Raw genomic sequence first — 22,693 nt, forward strand, 5'->3', positions numbered from 1 at the left:
CTCCTTTGCTCTTCTCCAAGGGTGTCCCTGTCCCCAGAGAACATTTCACCAGGGAACTTTGTCTGATCTGGCCTCATTTGCCGCTCCTGCCCCCTCCCCACGATCTCCACAGGGTCCTGCACTGTTGTTTCTGCTCCGCAGAGCGAGTTGGCTGTGATGACTGAAAGCCATGGAGGGACAGTCCCAGGCAGATCCCTGTGGATCATTCACCGTTTCCGGGGGAACTGGGCACCCACGGGTGAAGGCTCAGCCTGGGCCCGTTCCCTAATACATTGCCCCACATTGTCCCATTGCCTAACACTCTTCCCTCATCCCATGGAGAACCCAAACAAAGCAGCGTGGCCTTGTGAGGACAACTTCCTCAGCCTGAGCTCAGCTTTGGAAGAAGAGCCAAACCTCCAGACACCGGCACTGAAGAAATCCCATTTTATTAAAGAGACATGAGATGGGAGGTCAGCTGTACCCCTGTGCCAGGCACACGTGAACAGGCCTCAGGGTCAGAAGAGCTGGGTTCATGCCTCTGGGGAAATGGAACGTTCCTGGACACACATGGTTATCACAGAGAAAAGGCCCAAAGCCCAGGAAGTTCCCCAGATGAATCTGAAATCACTTCTGAAGAGACACGGGCAGGTTAATGCTGCTGAGAGATCAGTGACAGAATCAGCTTCTTCGATGTGTCTTTCAGCTCCTGGTTCCTCATGCTGTAGATGAGAGGGTTCACAGCTGGAGGTACCACCGAGTACAGAAATGACACCACCAGATCCAGGGGTGAGGAGGAGATGGAGGGGGGCTTCAGGTAGGCAAACATGCCAGTGCTGACAAAGAGGGAGACCACGGCCAGGTGAGGGAGGCACGTGGAAAAGGCTTTGTGCCGTCCCTGCTCAGAGGGGATCCTCAGCACGGCCCTGAAGATCTGCACATAGGACACCACAACGGAAACGAAACACCCAAATGCTAAACAGGCACTGACCACAAGAAGCCCAACTTCCCTGAGGTAGGAGTGTGAGCAGGAGAGCTTGAGGATCTGGGGGATTTCACAGAAGAACTGGTCCAGGACATTGCCCTGGCAGAGGGGTAGGGAAAATGTATTGGCCGTGTGCAGGAGAGCATTGAGAAACCCACTGCCCCAGGCAGCTGCTGCCATGTGGACACAAGCTCTGCTGCCCAGGAGGGTCCCGTAGTGCAGGGGTTGGCAGATGGCAACGTAGCGGTCGTAGGACATGACAGTGAGAAGGGAGTACTCTGCACCAATGAAGAAGAAAAACAGAAATAGCTGTGCAGCACATCCCCAGTAGGAGATGGCCACGGTGTCAAACAGGGAATTGGCCATGGCTTTGGGGACAGTGGTGGAGATGGAGCCCAGGTCAAGAACGGAGAGGTTGAGGAGGAAGAAGTACATGGGGGTGTGGAGGCGGTGGTCACAGGCTATGGCGGTGATGATGAGTGCGTTTCCCAGGAGGGCAGCCAGGTAGATGCCCAGGAAGAACCCGAAGTGCAAGAGCTGCAGCTCCCGTGTGTCTGCGAATGCCAGGAGGAGGAACTGGGTGATGGAGCTGCTGTTGGACATTTGCTTCCTCTGCGCATTGGAACCTGTCCAAGGAAAAAAGGCAGTGACAAGTTACGGTGGACGTCTCAGAGCAAAACCTACTCCAGTTCTCATGGAACCCCATGGAGCTGTGTGATGGAGCTGCTGTTGGACATTTGCTGCCTCTGGGCATGGAGACCCCTGCAAGGAGGAAAAGTCATTGACAAGTTAATGGAGACTTTTAGCAGCAAAACCAAAGCCTTTTCCTACAGACCCTTCCCTGCTACACGCCTTACCCCCTGTATTCCTTTTCTAGGAGAGCTTCCCTCAGCTCCATGGCTGAAGCTCTGCTACCGTGCTGGTTGAACGTGCCATGAGGAGCTGGGCCTCTGCCCACTGGTGCCGAGGAGTCAGCCCTGCTCTGCAGCAGAGAGTTCACGGGAACGCTGGAAGCAGGGGCCAGTCCTGGTGTTTGACTTTGTCAGATAAAACCATGCCCAATGCACAAGGGTGTGCCAGTACCTGCACTCCCTCTTCGAAGGAGTGAGGGAGGCAGAGGCCAACTGAGAGCTTTTTTGAAAAAAAAATTCCCTCCGTCCCATTGTGGGATGTCAGAAACCCTCAGTATTCCTGCTGCACTCAGGGAGAGCAGAGAGAATCCTGCAAGGCAAGAGGATTGCCTGTGGCTTAGTACAGAGCGAGGGGAGCTGGGCTGTCCCTCAGCCCCTGACACACTGGGCTTGCGCCTTTCTGAGATGGAGGGCGATCACACGCCCTCAATGTTTCCCTGAAACGTCAGCAGAACCTGCTGAGAGCAGAGGGATCCACTGCAGACAACTAAATGTCTCGCCCTTTCTCAACGTCTCAGCAACCACTTCCAGCCCAGGACACACAGGGCTCATTTCACCAACCCAACAGCATTTCCTTGGTCATAGCGTCTCTGCGCTTCTCCATGGGGCTTTCAGGTAACACAAAGATGCTATGGGACAGATTTGCATCCCGGAGGGCAGCTCACAGCTTGGAAGGACACCTCAAGGAGATACATCAGTTTTTTCACGATGTTATCTCACCAAGGGAAAACCAGCTGATTCCCCAGCCCCACAGGCTGCATTGTCCACAGCCGCACAGGCGAGAGGAAAGCTGGGACCCTTGTTCCCATGGACACACCTGCATGGGAGGACGCACAAGATAATGTGTGACTCTGCAGCTGAAACTCCCATCCCCAGAGAGCCTGAGAGTGAGAACAAGAAAAGAGCAGCAATAACACAGACAAGTGGAGAAACAAGGGAAACTGCAGCGAGGGTCTGGCTGAAGGAGGCCAGGGCAGAGGCAGCCGGGCGCTCGGGACAGCATCACCCGTACCCAGCCGTGCCTGTCACCTCCCAGACACCGACGCTGCCGGGCAGTCGCTCTCAGCCCCGCTGCTCCGCAGGGAGAACGGGGCACGTGGCTGGAGAGCTGCACCACGGCTCTGCTGGAGCTCCGGCTGCAGAGGAGGTGGTTCATGCCTTGGACCCCACAGCCCTGAGGGCAGAGGCTTTGGTGGGAGAGGAGGCACGGGGGGGCTTGCTCAGGGGAAGGGGTCTGCATTGGAGGGGATCGTACGGCGTTTGCGGAATTCTCCCTCCCACAACATTTCTGGCTTAAGTTTCCTCTCGTTCCCTGGTCATATCCCTGCTGCCAGGAGATTTTCCTCCTGGGAAGTGTCTCCCTGTGCCGTGTCTTTTCCCTGTCAGCACTCACAGAGCCCATCCCAACCTCTGTGCACTCACCTTGGCCCTACAGACACCTGCCTGTTTGCAGGGCAGGGGCTGGGTTCATGTTCCTGTTCGCAGGTGCAAAAGGGCAGGTCAGAGCAACCCTGATGGTCCAGCAGAGGTGATGCTGGTGCTCTCCATGGGCAGAGGAGCGGCTGAAGGCCCCTTAGGAGGCTTCTTTTAGACCAACTGATGCCTCAAAGTTGCAGCTCAGGAATCACAGTGACTTCTGCAAACTTGAGAGATCCTTACACATTCATCCCTTTTTCCACCTCTCTCCCCGCACCCCCCGGATAAGAAACTGGAAACACAACCTGAGGAAATAGTTCCCTTGGAAGCGTGTAGGGGTGATCTGGAGCTGTGAGCAGCCCTGACCAACTCAACACCGTCTTGACAGCAGAAGGACCCTCTCCTGCTTCTCCCCAGAGCTTCTCCCCACACCGCTGTGGGAACAACCTGGGCAGACTGAGTGTTGACCCTGGCAAGAGACAAAGTCCCTGCGCTGGCACACAGCCCCCTGCGGTGCAGAGACCCTGCTCTGAAGGACAGCCCTGAGTACTCCTGGCTGCACACCCGGCTTCACACTCTGCAGCCTCCCCCAGGGGAAGGCAGCCGACATGCCCTGGCCGGCTGAGGGTACAGCAGGGAAGCCGTGCTCCAAAGCACGTCCTTTTTCTACGCGGGGGAAACTGAGAGTCCTCCTGACAGATCCCATGGGCTGTGGGATGTGCCAGCTTTAGGAGGTCTTTCCAGGAACCGCAGCTGCATTGCCCTGCAGCCAGAGACTTACCCTGTCAAGGGCTGTGAAGATTTCTCTCCAGGCGAGCTCTCATCTGTCCTCCCACCCCAGGCTGCCTTTAGCCTCTGTCTTGCTTCCCTCCTCTCCCCTCGGTGCCTGCAGGCAGTGCCCTCAGCCCTGCTGCGCTTGGCAGAGGAGCTGCTCCTGGGCAGAGCTGTCTCTCTGCCGCGCTGCCCCACAGCCAGGAGCTCCCTCCATCCCAGGAGCCCGGCCCAGCTCAGCAGCAGAGCAACAGCCCAAGGCAGTACCTTTTCTGCCCCCCTCTAAAATCCCTTGAGGTGTCCCTGGGGCTGCCGGGGAACCTGCTGATGCAATCCCTGATGTTCTCTCTCTCAGCTGGATAGAGACACTCCTTTCCAGAAGTGTCATTTCCCTGCTGAGAGGGAGAGTTACCTCTAAATATCAACTTTCCTTGGCCCATCATTAGACAGGACAGCCAGACGGGGACAGACAGGCATCTCCTTTACCCCTGCTGAGGGAAGGGATTCAGCTGAGGGAATCGAGGCATCTCATCCTGCGTTTCTATTCCTAGCATTTGACGGAGACTCAGCTCCCGCCCATGCCTGCTAGAAGCCCACAGGAGATGGGATTCCTCTTTCCTCAGGTGTTGAGCTGTGCACAAAATAGGCACCTGCATGGGAGCCTCTTTTCTCCACTCCCACGCTAAGTAATGGAGATGGAGGGCGGGAGTGAAATGTTCAGATGCAAATGCCTGGGAACATTCCAGTTGCCAGAGGTGGTGCAAGGTACACGCAGGAAACTGCAAGCTCTAATGGGGACGGTGATAGAGACGGGGAAACATCTCGGGGATCGTACATGAGCCTGGTGGGAAATCCTTTAGCCAAGTGAAATGACAGCTGATGTCCAAATAAAAGGAACCTTTCCTACTCCTGATGTTCATGGCAGTTCACAGAGGTGTTCATATGAATGGACTGCAGTCATGTCCTGTAGGGAGAGCAAGGTCTCTCTCTTTTCCATCAGCCGAATTTACTCAATCTCCAGTGACTACAATGGCATTTGTCCCAAGTTCAGCCCCTCATTGCCTAACAGAATTCAGGGCAGCTACTCAAGGGTTGAGTGAGCTTGTGTGAGTGAGGATGAGAGGAGAAGCCAGTAAGGGTGAAAATGTCTTGGCCATTATAACCCACTTGATCGGGCACAGTAGGCAGAATAAGTCTTCTAACAGCAACCTGAAGAAGTCTCCAAGTCAATGAGCAGGTTCCTATGGGGAAGAGTAGTTGCCCTGGCATTCACTGGCCAGGCAAAGACACAGGGTGCCAGCAGCCTGGAGGACCTTGGGACAACTTCTTAACACAGCTGCCAGGTGGGCAAACAAGGGTGATGCTCACCTGGACCTGGTCCTGGCAAAAAACAAATATAAATAGAGAGTGGTCAGGGAGGTGAAAATCAGTGTCAGCCTTGGCTGCTGTCACCAGGAAATAGTGGGGTCCCAGGTGCCGAAGAGGAGTGAGGAAGGCCAGCAGCAGAGCAAAAATGGGTGGACTCCAGAGAAGAAGACTTTGATGTACTTGGGAGACTGATGCGAGTGGTGCCATGGGAAGCAGCTCTGAAGGCTGAAGGATGATGGAAAATCTGATAGGCCTTACAGGACAGCCTCCTCCAGGCACAAAAATGATCTCTCCAACTCCCCTTGAAAAGAAGCCACCGTCTCAGGAGGCTGCTTGTTGGAACTGTCTGAGCTCCAGGACAAAGAGGCAGCACAGAGGAGGTGGAAGCAGGGAAGCTGCAGAGGAGGAATTGAGAAACCTTGTCCCAGGACGTAGGGACGATGTCAAAGCCAAAGCTCCCATGGGCTTGACAGATGAAGGGAAAGACAGCAAAAGCACAACGAGCTGATCCAGGCTTCGAGGGTCATGGGAATGAGTCACCCTCTGCCTGGAGGCCTGTGACAAGTGGGCACTGCAGATATTTGCATCCTGACTGCCTCAGCGTGGGCGATGGGGATCCCCCTGCTGGGGGTGGCTCTGCCAGCCCATCCACATGGGTCTGGATGGTGCAGACTCTACTTGGAGACATTCCTGTAACCCAAATTCCTTGGCGTTAATGCAGAATTGGCAAGTTGAAATCAAGCATTTCATGCACTTGGCCTCTTCGCCTTGACATCTTTTCGCTTTGTCTCCACTCCCGAAAGCTCTCTAATTAACCACAGAAGAATTGAAGACGAAAGGAAAATTATGGCCTGGCTTGGCTCCTCAGGGCGTTTTGCATGTTAATGAACCCTCTGGTGCCGAGTTCCTGAACTGCAGATCTCTAAAGGCTGACCAAGTCTCTAGAGGACTAAGAGCCAGCAGCAAACCTCCAGGTTTCTGAGAGTGTTTGCAGGCCCTGCTGAAGTCCATCACTGAAGAAACCATGGAGGGAATGAGCAGACAAGGGTCCTGTCCCTGGGGGCTGGTGAAGCAGGAAGTTGGAGACACTTGGTACAATGGAAAATTTAAATGTAGAGATCACTGTGGAAGCCCTTGATGTGCTCTTCCAAGCAGGAAGGCCACGTCCTTACCCACATCCCCTACAGATGGGGCTCCTTTCCCTCTTGGCATGTTCGGGGCTCTTCCTGGGGGCAATGTGATTGGGAGTGTGTGTTGCCAGGTGCAGGTCAGCAGTAGGGCACCTCCCAGGATTTATGGGGGGTGGCTGAGGAGGCAACGAGGCACTGGAGCTGTAAGGACCTTGTGTTCTCTCCTGGGTCTCAGTGGAAGAGACAGAAGCCACAGGCAAGAGAACAAGGGCCTCAGATCTGTTGGGGTGTCAACGCCCCACCAAGGCCCTTGGCCATCCCCACCACAGCTACACTGTCCTGTGCCTGTGCCTGCTTCCTTGTTTCCGACACCAAAATGTGGGTGTCTGAGGATTTGCCAATGCCAGTGAGTTCCCCACATCTCACCTGGTTTCCTCCAAAGCCTTGCTACTGCTCATTTATCCCCAAGATTTCCAAGCTCCAGAATCCTGGAGAATCCATGCCAGAATCCTCTCTGTAGCTCCACATCCCAGCACTGAACAGCCAACCCCCAATATTCCATTTCTTCTTCCTGCCTTTAGCACACTCACTGCTCCCCCCACACTGCTCTCTCCCTGCACGCCCATGTGTCTCACAAACCCTTCCCCTGCCCCTGCAGCGCTGAGACCTCAGCCCAGGAGGTTTGTGCATCCTCCAGGCTCATGGATGTTTCCTGAAGTCCATCCAAGTGTGGGCAGTGAAGGAGGGGAAAGGAGCAAGTTGTCAGCCCATGGGGCATTCCTAAGAACAGCCACCCCCAGCAGTGGGCATTCCCCATCCGCCAGGCTGAGGCAGGCACACAAGAGGTGAATGTCTGTATCACCCCTGGTTTGCAGAGGAAGGGTCTTCCTTCCTGCCATTGTCTCAGGAGAAGCCTCTTCCTCAGCCTCTACCCACAAACATCCACTGCTTCCCACGGCTGGCTTCAGACACGGCTGTAAGGATTGGCTAAAGCCATCAGCCATCCCCTTGCTTCTCGCTGACATTGCTTGACCCTCTCTAACAGACTTACACGTGGCCAATCACCACTGCTCAGGGCCACTCGCCCTTTGGAAGAGCATTTTGGACTTTCCTAGTGCTTTTTATAATCTTCCTCGCTCCCTCCAGAGCACATGGTGGGCTTTCTTGGCCAAACAGGGCCTTTTTCACCATCTCTTAAGAAACAGTCATCTTTTTATGATCCTCTGTGCAGGAATAGTCATCCCAGAAAAGCACCAAATGTATCCAAATAGCAGTTGAGTGAAGTGCCAGTAAGAACCAGGTGAGGTCCCCCCATGGCCGTGGCTCCCTGGCAAGGAGCCTCTTCTGAGAAGGTGATCCGGCCTCTGCCACTCTCTGGAGAGGGAAACCAGCAGCGTCTGTGCCACACGGGGACACAAGGGGTGACTTTTGCAAGACCACCCTTCATCTGAACCACTTTCGATATGTACTTCAGGATGGGATATCATACCTTATATGGCAAATACTAATTTAATTGCCATTGTCCAGATTTGCTATTGTGGAAGTAGACTGTTACTTTAACATTTCTTTTCATCATTATTATTATTTTTTGCCACTCTAAAGGAAATCACAGAATCACTGGAAGGATCACTGATGCTTTATCAACAGAAGACCCGCCAGCTTTGCATCTCAAGAAATAGGATGCCAGAGGTCAAGAGAAGTGTGGGAGACTACGGGGGGTGTGGACCCCTTGATTGAGGGTATGGAGTCAGGAATTGACCTTGCAGATATTGAAATATATCCTTGAGAAAGAAGGGAGTAGAAAACATCCTGAGAAGTAAACAACTTCAAGGAACCAGCTGGAGACTGACAAGATAAGGAGTAGCTTTGATGTTTGCAAAAGTTAACCAATGACATATTGTTATGACAATATGTAATCAGTAGTAAAAGAACACGTGTTAAGAAAGAGTATATGAGAAAGTACGTGTGGCAATAAAAGTTAGTCTGTTACTGCTTGAACTTCAGAAGAGTGCTGTCCGTGTCATTTGTCCGTCTCAACAATGACAGAGAAGGATGGTTTGGGAAAACTCATGGGATTTGGGAAACTGAAGCGTGTGCCCCTCTCCCCGACATCCTGCCCTCCTCCGTGACCTGTGTGAGAAACTTCATCAACTGGGTCCGTGCTCACAGTCGTGTCAAGAAAACGGTGTGTACCTGCAGCCAATGTTGTCCTTCCAGTTCAGGATTTGAGCTCCCACTTAAGACCAAGAAGCCCAAGGATCCCAGTTCCTAGAGGGCCAACTAATGAGGACATCCCACAGGCTGGGGGAGTTTTTCTTTACTGACAAAGATTTTGTTAACTTTTTTTCTCTCTCTTTGTAACTTGACTGTCAGAATTCATGCATTGAATCTACTTTGACCCTTTAAAACTGTCTCTGTGAAAAACTAATCCAGCATAGTTTTTTGTTTTGGTTTGGTTTTTTTTCCCAACCCAACTGTCCTTGGAGCATTGAAGAGTCTTTCCAGATTTGGAGTGGTTTTTCAGAATGTCTGCTCCAAGAGGGGAAATATCTCAGCCTGCAGATGGAAGGACAGGAGGAGGACAGCATCATTCAGGCTCAAAGGGAATTGGAGGGTGTCTTGACCAACCTCCCATTGAAAACAGGGTCAGACCTGAAGGGTCAGGGCTTTGTTCAAAGATGTCTGGATCCCTTTCCAGGACAGAGCTGTTGCACGCTCTCTGGGAAACAGCTTCCAGTGCTTGACTATCCTCATGCTGGAAAAAGTTCCTCCTTGTTTGGCTTGACCATCCCTTTTCTCAGCCCATTGCCTCTTGTCCTTGTATCTTCTACCATGGATTTGACTCAGGCTCAGTCTTCCTGGTAACTGTGTTGTTATAGTTGAATTTTAAGACAAATCGAGTCCGAAATAGATTTATTAAATATTTATTAAGGTAGGAAAGCAAAAGCAGCGCTGGGCGGCCGGGGAGTCGCAGCTCCACCAAAGACTCGCAAATTCAGGCAAGCTAAACGACTCCTTTTATCTTCACAGAGGTCGATTGCAACATCTTCGGTACGCCCCTCTTCGGCTTCTTCCGAGGGGCTTCTTGCTTGGGGCAATTTCGATAAGATATCGTCACAGAATCAGCTTATACAATCTATTCTTTTCAGGGTTGATTGGTACAATGGCACACGTTAGCACGACATTAACGGTTTAACATTCGCTCAAGGTAACACATTCTGATGACATTGTGGTTAAGCCTTTCTTGTCAAACAGGGTGTTCCCATGTTTGGTGTTGCCAGATAACATTGTGGACGTGTATCTTCTGGTTAAATAGGAAGTTCTCAAGACTGCTACAATGGGTTCGTTCCTCTTGCTTAACCTGTTTGATCAGCAAATTACCCTTAGTTACTTATTACAATCCCCCCTTTTTTTTATTTATAAGTGATTTGCTGATCAAACCTAGACAATACCTCACAAGCGGCATCTAATTCAGGATTTTCGTTTGGTATAATTTTCATTTCCAGTTCCGATTGCTTCATCAGCATTAGCTGCACTTTTTCTAACCTGCCTTTAAAAAAGGTTACAAGTTTATTAATGACACAGGGTCCAAAAGTCAGAGCCAATAGTAACATTATGAGGGGTCCCGCCAAAGTAGAAATTAAGGTAGTCAGCCATGGTGACGGATTAACCCAAGATTCATACCAGGAGGACTGAGCCTCTCGTTCCCGTTTTCTTTTCTCTAAACCTTCTCTCAGGTTAGCTAATGGTCAGCATAAAAGCAACATTCTTCACCTAGGGCAGCGCATAATCCTCCGTTTTGCATGAACAAAAGGTCCAATCCTCTTCGATTCTGTAAAACTACTTCTGACAATGAGGTCAATGATTTCTCTAAATAGGAAACAGATTTTTCTATTCGGGCCAAATCTTCGTCTACTGCAGCTCTTAGAGATGTTAGACTCTGTTGTTGTTGTACCAAGGAGGTTATGCCAGTGGCGGTCCCGGCGACCCCTAAACCAAGTAGAGTAGCTATAGTAATTGCAGATATTGGCTCTCTTTTGTTGATTTTATGTCCTGAATTGCTCCAATGTAAATACATAGTTTCTTCCCCATGTAAGAGGATTCTAGGTACCACAGTAACTTGTACACAAAATTCTGAGGCATTTTTCTTGAGAACAGCAGTGGACAAACAAGGTGTTAATCCGGTTATGGAACAAACCCACCATGCCCCAGGACTAGGCAGAATCCATTTAATATCAGATGTAAAGTTTTGAGTTTGGTTAGTACATAGAGCTCTTTCCCCATTCGTCACCTTTCCTATACACCAACCGCTCCCTCTGACCTGTTGGAGAGTAATCCCTGCTTTCCGTTCTTTCCAATTACATCTGGGGGGATTCTCCTCGGCAGAGGTATTAAAGGGAGATGGCACAGCTATCCCTTCATAAAAAGGGGGTTTTACATCATAACATAACCAACAGGAAGTGGTAAAATTTGGATTTGTTGCATTTAGAGCTTGATAGGCTGCCTTCATTACAGCCCATAGGGGTTCATCATCTTTGGGTATTTTCTCCACTTTATTTGTAGAGGTTAGGTATGTCCCTGGGGTGACTGAGGCTGTGGAGTTTCCTCCCTTTGGCTTTGTGATGACTCGATTGGGCCCTACTGCTTGTGGTATTTTAACTTCCCGTTTTTGAATGAATATTAGTCCTCCTCTATCAGTTCCAGATTCCCAATATCGCATTCCCCAGGTTCGTCCAAATAACCATCCATGGTCATTAGGCTGCAGGATTTCTAATATAACATGCTTACAGTTGCCAAGATGGGAGCCCTCTATGTGTCCATCCCAGCTAGAAGCTGGCGGGTTGCATCCTCTGGGCCCCCATATTATATTTAAAAATCTATCTTTACTGGCTACATCCCAGTTTGAAGCTATGGTTTCACATCCCCAATATGCACAGTAATAGTGATTAGGGAAATTGCAATAGCTTTTCCCTGGATTCGAACTGGGGCAGAGATAAAAAGGTTTTATTGCTCTTTCTTGTCGACCGGGTGGGTCTAGTTCATAAAAGACTAATTCTTCCAATTTAACTTGGAATTCTGGGGGTCCGGCTGTCACATTATACCGAACTTCTATTGAATCTTCCCATCGACCTAAGGTCCAATTGAAGGGTTGATGTTCATTTTCTAAAGTCGTGGTAATTAATACCATTAATAGGATACCAGCTTTCATTTCCCCCACTGTTCAGTACCTCTCTGCCTTCCTCGTCTACTCTTTTGCGGAGAGCAACGGGATATTAATATCTTCTCGGCAGCAGCAGGTAGTCTTCAGGGGGATTTTGCTGTTATCCTGTCAATAATTTCCGAGGTCTAAAGAGTTAGTTACCTCTCAAATATATTTCCACCTGTTTGGTTGTTGTGCCCGTTTCCAGGCAAATCTTATAACACACTGTCTTAAAACTCTATACCAGTCTGTTTCATATATTTCCCAAAGCTCGGGTATTGACAATTCCCACCCACAAAATAATTTACGAATCTCTGCTTGAGCCCGTTGTTCCCTGGTATGTGTCAAATTATTGCGACATTTCATACAATAAGGTTGTCTCTTAAATGAAACACAGGACCATTCTTTATCGCAATTTAAACATCGGCAAACAACCCAACATAAATGTCCGGAAGTGGGGTGTTTCACGCAGGGTATTCTACGGAGATCTATACTGGGCGATTCAGGTATTTCTGTCTCTGTTTCACAGCAAAAAGGAAAAACCTGAGGAGATCCTGTCAGTTTGTATAATCCAGCCCCCCCCGTTTGGTCAGGTATTCTCTCCTCACTCCAAGGTGCAAAATATACTTTTCGTAGGGTATTTCCAGGTGGTATTTGGAACCATTGATGTAACTATTTCTTGCTTCCCTTCTGGAGTGGTTCATTTACCGGTCTCGTTTTTCCTTATCTTCATTCGGAGGTCTCCTGGTTCTGACGTTACGGTCCACCTTTCTGGGAAGATAGGTCCCTTAATTCTGCTGGCATGAGTCCATCCTTTTTCTGCTGTCCGTACAGCCGTATCTGTGGTAAGTAAAACAACAAAGGGTCCTTCCCAACGGGGTGTTAGGGAGGTTTCTTTCCAGGTTTTGATTAATACCTGGTCTCCAGGCTGGATTTGGTGTGTTCCCATGTTTGGTGTTGCCAGGTAACATTGTGGACGTGTATCTTCTGGTTAAATAGGAAGTTCTCAAGACTGCTACAATGGGTTCGTTCCTCTTGCTTAACCTGTTTGATCAGCAAATTACCCTTAGTTACTTATTACAAGCTGCCTTTGTCTCATCGTACAAGTTTTGCCTTTTTCTTCCGATTCTCCCCTCATGGCCAGGGGGGTGCTGGGCGGCCCGAGAGAGTGGCTGAGGCTAAACCACGACAGTCCTTTTCGGCAATCGATGTTGCACACGAAGGGTTGAGATAACGACAGATCTGACCAGAGCGTGCTAAAATGAATTTGTTATATACATTTATTGTATTAGTTAAATAGTCGCTGGCACCATGTTGTTTTGGTTGTTCTCCTTTACTTGCTTTGTGCTCTCTCTACAGGGCATAAAGATATTTCTGACACAGTTGTTGTGCTGATTTCTATGTTGGTCAGTACAAAACTAGTAATGTCCTTTATTTCCTGTAGTGCCCTGCAACTGCTCTTGCTGTTATCTTGTGCTGATGGATCACCACAACCACTGTGAGCTGTCTGCACGCAAACATTAAGAACGGACCAAATGGAGCTTCAGTCCAGAGGGACTTTGGGAAACTCTGGGATTCAGCCAGCAGCAAACTCCGAAGTTTTACAAGGAGGAGTCACCAGTCCTGCATCAGAGGGAAGATAAACCTCGTATATCAGGACCTGAAAGGACCTGAAAGGATGAGCAGTGACCCTGAGAAGAAGACCTAGGCATTATGAGGGACACCATATGAGCCAGTGGTTCATGCTCACCATGAGCAAGGCCAGCTGCAAAGGGGGATTTATTAGGAGGAGCATGGTCATCCCCCAGCATCTTAAATTTTCATACCCCTCCAGTGAGCTGTGTGGTGGCCACAGCTGGACACGTGTGTGTGTCCCTCTGTGGGAATTCCTGCTGTAGAGAGGTGGGGAGGAAGTGGAGAGTGTCTGGAGGAGGTAGGCCCTTTTCCACTACTCATGGCCCCAAAACCCATCTCTGCCAACTTTTTCCATCTCAACACAACACCAGGAACATGCTGACCCAGGAGAACCAGGATGCTCTCCAGACCGCTCCAGAGTCCCCTCCCAGAGGATGGATGTCCTTAATACAACCTGTGTGAAAAGCCTGGGCACATCCCTCAGTTCCACTCACCATCTTACCTGTCAGCAAACACCGACTGGTGACTCCAAAATCCAGTTCTACATCTCTAAAATGTCACAGACACTAAGCTTTTCATTCCTGAACTGATGGAGGAAGAGGAAGTTCAGGGGTGCAGTTCTCAGGCCTGTTTGGAGAAGGAGCCTGGTATGAAAGCACTGCACTGAAAGGGATCCCATTTTATTACAGAGATGCTATGAAAGATGCCAGCTCGGAGCCACTATTAAATTAAATTTTATAAGGGAACCAGGTGACATCAAGCAGGTACATGGTCTCAGGTGCAGTGACACAAATGAAACCTTTGTGTAGAAACATAAAAACCATGAATGACAATAAAGATAATGTTTAAAAATTCAACACCAACCAACAAACAAAACACACAAAAACCCAGATGGAATCAGATAGTGTGGGAGTCATTTGTGGAAAGAGGTGGTAAATGTCTCCCTCTTGAAAAATATCCATGAAATCAGATTCCTAATGACCTCCTTCAGCTCCTGGTTCCTCATGCTGTAGATGAGGGGGTTCACTGCTGGAGGCACCACCGAGTACAGAACAGCCACCACCAGGTCTAGAACTTGGGAGGAGATGGAGGGGGGCTTCAGGTGGGCAAACGCTGCAGTGCTGAGAAACAGGGAGACCACGGCCAGGTGAGGGAGGCACGTGGAAAAGGCTTTGTGCCGTCCCTGCTCAGAGGGGATCCTCAGCACGGCCCTGAAGATCTGCACATAGGACACCACAATGAAAACAAAACAACCAAATGATAAACAGACACTGACCACAACAAGCCCAACTTCCCTGAGGTAGGAGTGTGAGCAGGAGAGCTTGAGGATCTGGGGGATTTCACAGAAGAACTGGTCCAGGACATTGCCCTGGCAGAGGGGTAGGGAAAATGTATTGGCCGTGTGCAGGAGAGCATAGAGAAACCCACTGCCCCAGGCAGCTGCTGCCATGTGGACACAAGCTCTGCTGCCCAGGAGGGTCCCGTAGTGCAGGGGTTGGCAGATGGCAACGTAGCGGTCGTAGGACATGACGGTGAGAAGACAGTACTCTGCTGTGATAAAGAAGAGAAAGAAGAAGAGCTGGGCCACACATCCCCAGTAGGAGATGGCCCTGGTGTCAAACAGGGAATTGGCCATGGCTTTGGGGACAGTGGTGGAGATGGATCCCAGGTCAAGAACGGAGAGGTTGAGGAGGAAGAAGTACATGGGGGTGTGGAGGCGGTGGTCACAGGCTATGGCGGTGATGATGAGCGCGTTTCCCAGGAGGGCAGCCAGGTAGATGCCCAGGAAGAGCCCGAAGTGCAAGAGCTGCAGCTCCCGTGAGTCTACAAATGCCAGGAGGAGGAACTGGGTGATGGAGCTGCTGTTGGACATTATCTTCCCCTAGGCTTAGAGACCTGTCCATGGAAGGAAAGACAGTGAGAAGTTAGGGCAGACTTCTCTCAAAAAAGCCTCTTCAATCACTCTTTGAGACCCAGCCAACTGCCTCTCCCCTTTTGGGAATGTATTTGTCGCATCCTTTTTGCACACACTGGTTGGAGCTGGCTGATGATCCATCAGGGAGGTGTTAGCTCTGCAGGATCCAGTCCTGTCCTACAGCAATAGTTAAATAGGAACTGGGGCGATCTCAGATTAAATCCATTCATGGCATCAAAGGGCTTTTCAGCCTTGTCATTCCCAATTCACCTGACTGCAGAACAGAGCTGAGGGCACTTTATTTCTCTGTTTGTTCTGTTCTAATTTCCCCACCACACCTGAGGAGTGTCTTTAAGACAGAAACCCTTGGCATTTCTGCTGCACACTATGTAAAACCTTGTGGGTCCTAAGAGCCAAAGGGCTGTCCCTCAGTACAGAGTGGGGACAGCCCGTCTATCCATCAGTATTGTTCCCAACCCCCCACCCCATCTCGCAGGACCCGAGGAGGATCTCAGCTCTCCCCTCCCAGCCAGCGACACACAGGGCTCATTGCAGCTGCCTACATTCAGCCCTCCAGCAGGACTGACATGGCCTTGCCACTGTCAGGTCTATTCCGTGGGGCTCCTAAAAACCACAGAGATGTAAAGGGAGAGCTGTGCCCTTCTGGAGGGCAGCGTGGCACCCAACAGGGCACTGCAAGGGGATGTTGACTTGAGTTGACTCAAGTCAACTGTCCTATAGATGGAATATCCTGATGTGAGCGTCGGCTTACACTCACCCAACACATTGCAGTCACGAGAGCCTGAAAGATTAAGGTCATTGGGATGCTTTTCATCCATGGACACACCAGTGTCTGAGCTTCACCTGAATCCTCACCCCCCCACCACAGCCAAAAGAAGGGGAGGAACAAGGGCAGCAGGGGCAAGAGGGGAACACGCCAAAGTTCTCCTGCCAAGAGAGTCGAGACAGGGAGACACAGTCAGACACGCGAGCATTTCTCCTCTTTGGTGCTTGGGCTGCTGGGAGGGAGACTCAGGACTAAGTCCCCAAGATATGAAGCGATTGGGGACTCTACTGTGTGGGAGAGGGAAGTTGCTGCAGGGAAGGCATCTGCGCTGCAGGGGATGGCAGGGAGGTGCTGGAATCCCCCCTCCCATCACCCTTCCTGTAGCAGCTCCCTCTCACTCCCTGCCCATGCCTCTGCTGCCTGCACTGTCGCTGCTGGGGGCTGTTTCTCTGCCCCCAGGTCTCCCCCCTTTCAGTGCTCAGAGACTCCATCCCAGCTGCTGAGGGCTCAGCTCTGCCCTGCAGACACCTTCTGCAGCAGGGAACGGCCCAGGGGCATCTCTGGGTGTGCACGGGCTAAAGGAGCAGCTCGGACAAGTGCTAACAAAAACTGGGGTCTCATTGCCCTCATGGGAATGGAGATGTAAATTCAGATCTCCCACCGCCCATCTAACCAACCAAGAGGGGAAAATTCAAAGCACAGATTCCATTTCTTTTGGCTAAAGGCTGCCTCTGTGTCCTTCTTCAAAAGGACCCTCTGCAAATGTCCTGGGGGTGATGTGGAGCTGTGAGCAAACCTGACCCACGCAGCATCCTCTCGACTGCAGAAGGACCCTGCCATGCCCAGACTGGGGTCACCCCTTCCCTCCACAGCTTCTCCCCACACTGCCATGGGGAGCTCCCCGGGCAGGCTGAGAGCTGACCCTGGCAGGAGACAGAGTCCCTGCCCCAGCACACAGTTCCCTGGGACACAGGGACCCTGCTCGGAAGGACAGCCCTGGGCACCCCTGGCTGCACGCCCACCTTCACAGCCCTGCAGCCATCCCGGGGAGAAGGCAGCCGACACGTCCTGGCACTTTGATGATGTGGTGGGCATCCGCTGCTCTCAAGAAAATCCTTCTCAGCACCAACAGATCCCTGAGAGCCTTCCTGACAGATCACATGAGACACGGGCTATGCCAGCTGTAGGAGACTGCTCCAGGAAGCCTCTCTGCATTATACTGCACCAGAGAGAAACATCACGCCCTGTCCCTCTGCCCCTGCAGCAGGGAAGCCCTGCTCCACAAGTTCTCCTTCTCCTCTACACTAGAGAAACTGTGAGAGTTGTACTTACAGATCCCACGGGCTGTGGGTTGTGCAGCTTCTGGATCCCTCCAGCAACTGCAGAGTCAATGCCCTGCAGCCAGAGACTTATTTTGTAAAAGGCTGTGAAGGTTTCTCCCCCAGTGAGCTCTCAGCTTCCATCCATTCCTGAATGCTTTTCAGCTCTCCTGGCCTCACAAGTTGTCTCTCAGTGCCTGCAGGCAGTGCCCTCAGCCCTGCTGCGCTTGGCAGAGGAGCTGCTCCTGGGCAGAGCTGTCTCTCTGCCGCGCTGCCCCATGGCCAGGAGCTCCCTCCATCCCAGGAGCCCGGCCCAGCTCAGCAGCAGAGCAACAGCCCAAGGAACAGCCCAAGGCATCACTTTTCTGTCCCCCTGGGATCCCCGGAGATGTCCCTGGGGGAACCTGCTGTGAAACAGGATGAAGTCAGCCCTGATGTTCTCTCAGGAGATGGGAGAGATTGTGGGAGAGATTCTTTTCCAGCAGTGTCATTTCTCCTGTCAGGAGAAGACTTGGGCATGAGAACCATGAGAATCATAAGAATCACCTTTCCTTATCCTATCGTGAGGCAGCACACCAGGAGGGTGACAGGGCAGGATCTGATTTCTACAAGCTGGGGGGCTGTCTTTGGGTTAGTGTATGAGAGAGTCCTTTTTCATAACATTTGCAGATGACCTCACAAGGAAGAGAGCAGACACTGCACTGCAGGGCAAGGTTGCCATCCGGAGGGACCTAGACAGGCTGGAGGGATGGACCGATAGGAACTTCAGGAGAGCCAATAGGTCCTGACCTGGAGGTGGACTAAACCCATGCCATGACAGAGACCAGGGACTGCCCAGGTGGGCAGCAGCTCTGAGGGAAAGGCTCTGGTGGCCCTTGGGTTCTATTGGGTAAAACATGAGCCATCAGCAAAGGTGGCCAAGAGCTTCCTGAGCTGCAGGAGCACAGCCAGTCTGCTCAGCACTTGTTACACCTTATCCAGAATACTTCCCTAGGTTTTGACACCACACCGTGCCAGAGAGACCTTGCAAAGTGGAGCCAGGTCACTGGAGGGACACCAACGTTGACAGAGCTTGTACTGTGAGAAGAGGCTTAGAGAGCTGGGCTTGTTCAGCTTGGAGGAGAGGAGCTCTTGGGGGGAACATGGAGCAGCATTGCACAGTTACCAGGAAGACTGAGCCTGAGTCAAATCCATGGTAGAAGATACAAGGACAAGAGGCAATGGGCTGAGAAAAGGGACGGTCAAGCCAAACAAGGAGGAACTTTTTCCAGCATGAGGATAGTCAAGCACTGGAAGCTGTTTCCCATAGAGCGCGCAACAGCTCTGTCCTGGAAAGGGATCCAGACATCTTTGAACAAAGCCCTGACCCTTCAGGTCTGACCCTGTTTTCAATGGGAGGTTGGTCAAGACACCCTCCAATTCCCTTTGAGCCTGAATGATGCTGTCCTCCTCCTGTCCTTCCATCTGCAGGCTGAGATATTTCCCCTCTTGGAGCAGACATTCTGAAAAACCACTCCAAATCTGGAAAGACTCTTCAATGCTCCAAATACAGTCGGGTTGGGGGGAAAAAAAAAACCAAAACCAAAACTATGCTGGCTTAGTTTTTCACAGAGACAGTTTTAAAGGGTCAAAGTAGATTCAATGCATGAATTCTGACAGTCAAGTTACAAAGAGGGAGGAGAAAAAGTCAACAAAATCTTTGTCAGTAAAGAAAAACTCCCCCAGCCTGTGGGATGTCCTCATTAGTTGGCCCTCTAGGAACTGGGATCCTTGGGCTTCTTGGTCTTAAGTGGGAGCTCAAATCCTGAACTGGAAGGACAACATTGGCTGCAGGTACACACCGTTTTCTTGACATGACTGTGAGCTCAGACCCAGTTGATGGAGTTTCTCACACAGGGCACGGAGGAGGGCAGGATGTCGGGGAGAGGGGCACACGCTTCAGTTTCCCAAATCCCATGAGTTTTCCCAAACCATCCTTCTCTGTCATTGTTGAGACGGACAAATGACACGGACAGCACTCTTCTGAAGTTCAAGCAGTAACAGACTAACTTTTATTGCCACACGTACTTTCTCATATACTCTTTCTTAACACGTGTTCTTTTACTACTGATTACATATTGTCATAACAATATGTCATTGGTTAACTTTTGCAAACATCAAAGCTACTCCTTATCTTGTCAGTCTCCAGCTGGTTCCTTGAAGTTGTTTACTTCTCAGGATGTTTTCTACTCCCTTCTTTCTCAAGGATATATTTCAATATCTGCAAGGTCAATTCCTGACTCCATACCCTCAATCAAGGGGTCCACACCCCCCGTAGTCTCCCACACTTCTCTTGACCTCTGGCATCCTGTTTCTTGAGATGCAAAGCTGGCGGGTCTTCTGTTGATAAAGCATCAGTGATCCTTCCAGTGATTCTGTGATTTCCTTTAGAGTGGCAAAAAATAATAATAATGATGAAAAGAAATGTTAAAGTAACAGTCTACTTCCACAATAGCAAATCTGGACAATGGCAATTAAATTAGTATTTGCCATATAAGGTATGATATCCCATCCTGAAGTACATATCGAAAGTGGTTCAGATGAAGGGTGGTCTTGCAAAAGTCACCCCTTGTGTCCCCGTGTGGCACAGACGCTGCTGGTTTCCCTCTCCAGAGAGTGGCAGAGGCCGGATCACCTTCTCAGAAGAGGCTCCTTGCCAGGGAGCCACGGCCATGGGGGGAGCTCACCTGGTTCTTACTGGCACTTCACTCAACTGCTATTTGGATACATTTGGTGCTTTTCTGGGATGACTATTCCTGCACAGAGGATCATAAAAAGACGACTGTTTCTTAAGAGATGGTGAAAAAGGCCCTGTTTGGCCAAGAAAGCCCACCATGTGCTCTGGAGGGAGCGAGGAAGATTATAAAAAGCACTAGGAAAGTCCAAAATGCTCTTCCAAAGGGCGAGTGGCCCTGAGCAGTGGTGATTGGCCACGTGTAAGTCTGTTAGAGAGGGTCAAGCAATGTCAGCGAGAAGCAAGGGGATGGCTGATGGCTTTAGCCAATCCTTACAGCCGTGTCTGAAGCCAGCCGTGGGAAGCAGTGGATGTTTGTGGGTAGAGGCTGAGGAAGAGGCTTCTCCTGAGACAATGGCAGGAAGGAAGACCCTTCCTCTGCAAACCAGGGGTGATACAGACATTCACCTCTTGTGTGCCTGCCTCAGCCTGGCGGATGGGGAATGCCCACTGCTGGGGGTGGCTGTTCTTAGGAATGCCCCATGGGCTGACAACTTGCTCCTTTCCCCTCCTTCACTGCCCACACTTGGATGGACTTCAGGAAACATCCATGAGCCTGGAGGATGCACAAACCTCCTGGGCTGAGGTCTCAGCGCTGCAGGGGCAGGGGAAGGGTTTGTGAGACACATGGGCGTGCAGGGAGAGAGCAGTGTGGGGGGAGCAGTGAGTGTGCTAAAGGCAGGAAGAAGAAATGGAATATTGGGGGTTGGCTGTTCAGTGCTGGGATGTGGAGCTACAGAGAGGATTCTGGCATGGATTCTCCAGGATTCTGGAGCTTGGAAATCTTGGGGATAAATGAGCAGTAGCAAGGCTTTGGAGGAAACCAGGTGAGATGTGGGGAACTCACTGGCATTGGCAAATCCTCAGACACCCACATTTTGGTGTCGGAAACAAGGAAGCAGGCACAGGCACAGGACAGTGTAGCTGTGGTGGGGATGGCCAAGGGCCTTGGTGGGGCGTTGACACCCCAACAGATCTGAGGCCCTTGTTCTCTTGCCTGTGGCTTCTGTCTCTTCCACTGAGACCCAGGAGAGAACACAAGGTCCTTACAGCTCCAGTGCCTCGTTGCCTCCTCAGCCACCCCCCATAAATCCTGGGAGGTGCCCTACTGCTGACCTGCACCTGGCAACACACACTCCCAATCACATTGCCCCCAGGAAGAGCCCCGAACATGCCAAGAGGGAAAGGAGCCCCATCTGTAGGGGATGTGGGTAAGGACGTGGCCTTCCTGCTTGGAAGAGCACATCAAGGGCTTCCACAGTGATCTCTACATTTAAATTTTCCATTGTACCAAGTGTCTCCAACTTCCTGCTTCACCAGCCCCCAGGGACAGGACCCTTGTCTGCTCATTCCCTCCATGGTTTCTTCAGTGATGGACTTCAGCAGGGCCTGCAAACACTCTCAGAAACCTGGAGGTTTGCTGCTGGCTCTTAGTCCTCTAGAGACTTGGTCAGCCTTTAGAGATCTGCAGTTCAGGAACTCGGCACCAGAGGGTTCATTAACATGCAAAACGCCCTGAGGAGCCAAGCCAGGCCATAATTTTCCTTTCGTCTTCAATTCTTCTGTGGTTAATTAGAGAGCTTTCGGGAGTGGAGACAAAGCGAAAAGATGTCAAGGCGAAGAGGCCAAGTGCATGAAATGCTTGATTTCAACTTGCCAATTCTGCATTAACGCCAAGGAATTTGGGTTACAGGAATGTCTCCAAGTAGAGTCTGCACCATCCAGACCCATGTGGATGGGCTGGCAGAGCCACCCCCAGCAGGGGGATCCCCATCGCCCACGCTGAGGCAGTCAGGATGCAAATATCTGCAGTGCCCACTTGTCACAGGCCTCCAGGCAGAGGGTGACTCATTCCCATGACCCTCGAAGCCTGGATCAGCTCGTTGTGCTTTTGCTGTCTTTCCCTTCATCTGTCAAGCCCATGGGAGCTTTGGCTTTGACATCGTCCCTACGTCCTGGGACAAGGTTTCTCAATTCCTCCTCTGCAGCTTCCCTGCTTCCACCTCCTCTGTGCTGCCTCTTTGTCCTGGAGCTCAGACAGTTCCAACAAGCAGCCTCCTGAGACGGTGGCTTCTTTTCAAGGGGAGTTGGAGAGATCATTTTTGTGCCTGGAGGAGGCTGTCCTGTAAGGCCTATCAGATTTTCCATCATCCTTCAGCCTTCAGAGCTGCTTCCCATGGCACCACTCGCATCAGTCTCCCAAGTACATCAAAGTCTTCTTCTCTGGAGTCCACCCATTTTTGCTCTGCTGCTGGCCTTCCTCACTCCTCTTCGGCACCTGGGACCCCACTATTTCCTGGTGACAGCAGCCAAGGCTGACACTGATTTTCACCTCCCTGACCACTCTTTTTTTTTTTAATTTGTTTTTTGCCAGGACCAGGTCCAGGTGAGCATCACCCTTGTTTGCCCACCTGGCAGCTGTGTTAAGAAGTTGTCCCAAGGTCCTCCAGGCTGCTGGCACCCTGTGTCTTTGCCTGGCCAGTGAATGCCAGGGCAACTACTCT

General features: G+C 51.0%; 2 protein-coding genes across 2 annotated transcripts; both read right to left on the reverse strand.

The window, feature by feature from the left end:
- Positions 1–631: 631 nt before the first annotated feature.
- LOC141478697 (olfactory receptor 14J1-like) lies at positions 632–1,567 on the reverse strand. The gene has a single exon (XM_074167682.1). It carries the CDS (start codon positions 1,565–1,567, stop codon positions 632–634), a length of 936 nt encoding a protein of 311 aa, XP_074023783.1.
- A 12,741-nt stretch (positions 1,568–14,308) lies between these two features.
- On the reverse strand, positions 14,309–15,337 carry LOC141478698 (olfactory receptor 14C36-like). Its single transcript, XM_074167683.1, has one exon. It carries the CDS (start codon positions 15,266–15,268, stop codon positions 14,309–14,311), a length of 960 nt encoding a protein of 319 aa, XP_074023784.1. The 5' UTR covers positions 15,269–15,337.
- Between the last annotated feature and the right edge of the window lie 7,356 nt (positions 15,338–22,693).

This window comes from Numenius arquata, unplaced genomic scaffold (assembly GCF_964106895.1).
Source record: "Numenius arquata unplaced genomic scaffold, bNumArq3.hap1.1 HAP1_SCAFFOLD_51, whole genome shotgun sequence".
Classification (NCBI taxonomy): Eukaryota; Metazoa; Chordata; class Aves; order Charadriiformes; family Scolopacidae; genus Numenius; species Numenius arquata.

Coding starts and splice junctions, on each gene's coding strand:
- LOC141478698 (XM_074167683.1), bottom strand. CDS start 15,268: ATGTCCAACAGCAGCTCCATCACCCAGTTCCTCCTCCTGGCATTTGTA.
- LOC141478697 (XM_074167682.1), bottom strand. CDS start 1,567: ATGTCCAACAGCAGCTCCATCACCCAGTTCCTCCTCCTGGCATTCGCA.